The sequence below is a fragment of the Lates calcarifer genome, linkage group LG10 (assembly GCF_001640805.2).
Source record: "Lates calcarifer isolate ASB-BC8 linkage group LG10, TLL_Latcal_v3, whole genome shotgun sequence".
Taxonomy (NCBI): Eukaryota; Metazoa; Chordata; class Actinopteri; family Centropomidae; genus Lates; species Lates calcarifer.
Window position 1 is genome coordinate 14,360,706 of NC_066842.1, and position 6,000 is coordinate 14,366,705.

General features: G+C 40.8%; 1 protein-coding gene across 1 annotated transcript in view; it reads left to right on the forward strand.

Annotated features, from left to right (window-relative positions):
• Positions 1-4,457, forward strand: part of sema3d (sema domain, immunoglobulin domain (Ig), short basic domain, secreted, (semaphorin) 3D) — a 30,800-nt gene extending 26,343 nt beyond the window's left edge. The window contains 1 exon segment of the mRNA XM_051073420.1: positions 3,176-4,457. Within this exon segment, the coding sequence (XP_050929377.1) occupies positions 3,176-3,631 (456 nt within the window). The 3' untranslated portion in view covers positions 3,632-4,457.
• Positions 4,458-6,000: the final 1,543 nt, after the last annotated feature.

Here is a 6,000-nt window from a genome sequence, read left to right on the forward strand (position 1 = left end):
GAAACCAGATGGCTCATTATGATTCAAGGGGAAAAATATTTAAATGGGAAAAGACAGCTTTACAGTACAACAGGCTTTGCATGAATGGATTTATGAATAATGAATTAATTAAATAAATGTGATTCTTTGGCACAGCAGCCAGTGAACATTTCAAATGTTTGTAGAACCAAGACAAAGGGAAACTGCCACTGCAAATGTTTGAATGTTTTTAAGTAATTATACATGGTTGAAAGGATGAATTGTTTCTAGTAATGGTCTAATAAATTTACATTTAATTAACAAGCCAGGCTACAAACATGGCTTTCAAACTGAATTGGAAAAATACCAATTTCTTTGAGAAAAATGTTTCTGTGGCCCTGTGAGCGGTCCAGTACTTGAATAAGTTGTGTTTCTCCATTATGCTCACAGACAGTATGCCTTGATGATATAACTAAATGTGCTTTTATGTTTTTGCTCTGTTTGCTTTTTAGTCATGTTGGGAAACATCTGCTATTAGCATGTGCCTGATATTGCCCCACATGCAGATATTGCCAAACAACCTGATTGCTGTCTTGGCCGAGCCCCAGTAATGCTGCTGAAAACGCAAAGTGAAGTTCAAATTAACAACACCAAGCTGGAGGTCAAAGAAACACACTCTGTGTGCTGATTTTTTGTGTGATGGAAGGAACTAGTTGTGTGTGTGTCTTCACTTTAACTGCCATGTTACTTTAGAGTGCCCCTGTCTAAGATATTCAAACAACTGCCTTGTTTTTGGTCGATAATTTCCTCACCTCTGAGGTCTAACATAACTTCACTGTCGCTGATGCTTTTTTCCTTTTTAGTTCTAGATCTTGTTTTTTAATCCCATAAGCACCCACACAATGCTGTGTTCACTGGCAGCTGTGTCAAGTACAGAATACTTGAGCCTGATCAGCTGCATTGTACAAACAAAATCAAGGCACCTATCATTTGTCATTGTTAAGTAAGAAAATTCCAGTTTCAAGATTAATTTATCACACAGCCCCACAGTAATATAGTAATATAGCAGCCCTAAGAGCACACACAGACACACAGACACAGTAATGTGTATTTTTCTATAGCCTTTGTCTTCTGATTCACTGTTTTACCTCTTACACTGTAGCTGGTTTTGGAGAGGTAAGGTTCTGGGGCATGCAGTGTTGGAACAGCTGATGTCTGAGGTGTCTGGCTCATTTCAACCTCTCACTCCCTGTGCCCTCCTTCCCACTCCATGCCTCCCCCCCCCCAAATGTCTGTCATCCCCTCTCCTCTTCTGTCCTTCAACTTCCCTCATCATCCCTCTCCTCACTTCCTGCCCTCATGCTCCTTACTCCGTCCACTTTGTTTCCTCATACTTTTCATGTCATTTCCCTCCTCACTCTGTGCCTCCTGATGGGTTCTGAAAAAGGCATCCGCGACCAGCTGCTCGCAGCACCTGCAGCCCACTCCACTGCTCACTGTCCTCATTCATTCACACACTTCCCTCCTCTTATCCTCTCATAAAAATCAGCTATTAAAGATGTGAGCTGGAAGAGATTTTTTTTTTTTGGTCTTTCTCACAGCATGTTTGTGTGTGTGTCTGTTTATGTGTGTAGATGTGTGTATGTATGTTTGTTCCTGTGTGTTACTTCACCTCCTGGAGCTTGGAATGCTGGCCCATTAGAAAATTAGTAATAGGAAAAGCATGGACAATGCTGAATTTCATGCACGCTGTTCATAAGAACAGAGCAGAGCATGGGAAGTTCTTAACCTGATACTTAAACATAGAGAATAGCTCCTCGCAGTTGTGATTCATTTAGGCAACTATTAAAAACTGTGTTAACCCCCACACACGCATGCTCACACGTACAAAAATGCATCGCAGTCTCTCTGCAAACACAGACCTCCGAACAATACGCTTCAAAGCTGCATTGCTATTCCTTGCAGGAGTTTTTTTTGGCTTAATCAGATGTCCACATATACACAGACACATGCACACAGACACAAATAAAAGCAGACCATCTGGGTGAGTTTAAATGTCTGGCATTGCTGTTTAGTCACAGATGCCTTGCTTTTGGGTGGGAAATGGGAGACAGCTTCACAAGCATATAAATAAACGCATAAATACTTTAATGATTTCTTCATGTAAGTGATATTTTACATTTTCAATGTATATGCCTGTGTGCTTTGGCAAATATGTCAGGTGTGTCAAGAACAAATATGTGATAGGAGACAAACTGCTAAGTCTAATTTGAGTTAGGGTCAAGGTCCAAAGAGACTCTGAGGCCTGTGGGTCTGCCTCTGCCTGGACAACACATCATCAGTGTCAGACCTAGCAAGCACCACAGAGCTGTACACACACAAGCATGCACACACACACACCCCTACACACCTAGGCAAATATTCATGGTTTTCTACATAAAGTTTACGCCTGGACACCAGTTACACCTCTGGGGGGTCAGAGCAGAGCTGTGGGAGGTATGCTTTTGAAGCAACCACACATGCATGGGCACACACACACACACACACACACACTTTAGACACACATTCTCATGCTCTTTGACTGTCCTCTGAGCACAGCTGTGTTGTTTTAGGCCCTGACAGCAGCCATGCCACCTGATGAATCATGTTGGATGCTAAATGAAAAGAGGGAACCGTAAACATTAGCACGCTACTTACCCTTACGCTTTAACTCCCCTGCACTCCCCTGCCTGCGCACGCACAAACACAAACCTTTCCACAAACACCTTTTCTTTGCCTTCGCTAACTGCTGACACTCATCATGCATCTAAAAATCTCTCCACACCACGCAATGACCTCTGGCCCCCCATGTTGTGAGCGACACTCACCACACCCAATTCAATGTGCTTCCTGTTTCAGGGGTCATTACCATGTTTAACACACCTTGGATACAAGTGAGGCATGAAAATGTATGTGTGTAAACAGGGTGGGAGGTATTAAGTGAGTATTTTGTAATGTGCAGCCAGCCTGATTGATTGTTTTGTGGTACAGAGACACAACATTTCTTGTTGTTTTGTATTAAAGCTTTGACTCTTGATTTTCATTTAGAAAAGTAATATTTCAGTTTGTTTGTGTTATACTGTATGCTAGCTGGTCTGCTTAACCTTAGGCAGCTGTAGTCACATGACTTTTTTCCTCATGATAAAACTTTTGTACTCTTTATTTGCATTTTCTCCAGGTCAGGTTGGACGATCGCGTTGTACACACCGATCGAGGACTCCTGATTCGCTCCCTCCATGCCTCTGATGCTGGGATATATGTCTGCGTAGCTCAAGAGCACACGCACTTCACCCACACCCTCCTTCGCCTCACACTACAACTTGTCACACAGGGCCAGCTGGACGGAAAGCCCAAGCAAAGCGAAGACCCCGCGGTAGACGTACGGCACGGCGCAGAGTCACGTCAGCGATATAAAGACTACCTGAGAGTGATGAGCTCTCCTTTCAGCTCTCTGGAGGAGTACTGCGACTCACTGTGGCTGGAGAAAAGGCCATTGAGGGCACGGGGACGAGGCTTAGGAGGCGGCAAATGGAAACACATCCAGGAAATGAAGAAGAGCAGGAACAGGAGGCACCACAGAGAGAGGGAGGAAGAGAGGGGGAGAGGGAGGGTGGTGAGGGCAGCAGAACAGTGAGGCATTAAGTAAAAAAAATAAATAAATAAATTCAGGATTAGCTGTGTATGTCCACCTGTTGGGTGATGAAGTAGACATGACACAGAACTGTAAAACTGCAATGACAGATCAGTCCATGAGCAAGCAAAATCTGAATCAGGGTTAATGGGGCATGAGAGTTTAACGCTTAAAGAGTTCAAATTGAATAGACTAATTTTCACAAGCAATTTAAAGTAGTATTAGTTTAAGAGTATGTAACTATGTATGTACTGTATGTATCTTGTTCGGTGAATTTCTCTGAAACTTCCATCTTGATTAGAGGAAAGTGCTTCAGATGTTTTGGATACAGCTAAAATGATCATTTGTCCCGTGTGCAAGGAACATGTTTCAGAGAAAAAAATCAGAGACTACATTTCTGATATGGGTAAAATGGTTTTGTATAGTCACCCACTGAAATCTACTGCAGTTGTAGTGCTACTGTAAATGAAGTGACTGGGTGAAAGATTACAACATGACCTTTAAGTACAGATAGGTGAGTTAGATTTTAAAAATATAAATAGTAGAAGTATAAAAAAAAGAAAAAAACAAATGGAGTTTGCTCATGGCGATGACAATGCATTCATGTTGAATGACTGTAAATATTTGTATGACATGTACAGGAGATACAGCATGCTCAATTTAGTCTTATTACTGATCTGTATAACTATAATGATAATCATGTATTATGTTTCAGTTGAAAAAAATGGCATATTTTTGTACAAACATTTAACATATGTACTGTAGGTTCAATAGATGTTTTCATTATTGCTGTTTTTAATCATTATTTAAATAAATTTGTCTCAGAGGCTCTGTTCTCTGAATTCTTGCTTATGTACACTCTGTGAAAAGATAAAATCAGTGCACGAGAAACCTATTAAAGGTGTAGTTACAGGCAGTCTCAAGTGCACAGCAGACAGGTTGAGGATGGGTTAGGGTTAGTTCAGCTGAGCCTCTCCTGATATAGCAACACAAGTCCCTGTGCACTGTATGCAGATGTCAGAATGATTCAGGACCAGCTGGCCTCTTGTTTAATGTAAGTCTGTGTATGAAAGAGACAGAGATAGAGAGAGAGAGAGAGAGAGAGGGAGAGAGAGAGACAGAGAAAGGGGGTTTTTGAGGAGAAGCCATGGAAAATGTGAAAGCTTGTGAGCAAACTATGTAAGTCATAGGTTTCTTAGAATAAACTGATAAAGCTCTACAGGCATCAACAACAGTGGCATGAGCGTGAAAAGGAAGCATTATGCAACCCATGACCTGAATAGTATATTTAGACTTACATAATAAAGTAGATAATATCACTCATAGTGATTGGATCTAATGCTTATGATACTATGACAAGGATCTTTCTGTGAAAGATATTATAAAAGTCATGGGCCTTTGGTTTTAACTGATTAAATGGTAACTTGAGGTTTTGGGCAAACTACTCCGGGTGGAAATGTGCACCAGACATGAATAAAAAGAAAGGAAAGTTCTAAATCATCAATATGTTTACTCTTTTGTTCTCTCATAGGTCTCCACCAACGCATATAAGTACTTACTAACCCTGTGGTGAAATGATTAGCAATTTATTTCCTTTCACATCACCATCATGTTTACTTGCCCTCTACATTCATATGTACATATGAACAACATTCAAGTCTCCCATTTTGTGTTTCTCCACAGTGTTTTCTCCATGTTTCTTGTAACAAAGACAATAAATATTTCAAACACTTGCTCCTTGTCTATAGTTTATTTATCAGCTGCAAAGAACAAACTACATCTCCCCAAAAAAGGAAACAGCAAAGGCACACCAGGAAAGGGCTAGAACAGGCTTTAAGATAGTCTTTTTGTAAAAGGCAAATGCTTAAACCTACTTTTGTGCCTTATAGCCACAGTAGCAAAGAAATTGTACCTTTCAATCATCTTTGGGCACAAATCTGTGCTGCTTCCTGTTTGTTTATACCACCCATTCCTCTATCATCATTTTCTAGACAGAAGTGAGAAGAAAGTGAGGAAAATGGAGAAACAAATCATTCCAAAATGAGAGGGAGGAAAAAACACCAATATGTGCCAGTGTAGAGATCACACACCACACAGTGTATGGCCACCAGATGCCAGACTCTGTTGATAGCACAATTTAACAATACAAAGATTAAATGAGACCACATGGTGAGGAGTACTGAGGAGTTTTCCTAGCTTTTCAGTGTCTCTGTTGTTGGTGATGTTTGGTGTCAACAGCAAGTTAGTGACATAACAAGATTATTACAAATGTTTCTTCCTGCAGCTTATTTTTCCAGCAATCTCATATTTGAATGTATGCTTTGACGCAACCATTCTCTACTGCAGAAAAGGCCCATTGTCAGATGTTGCGC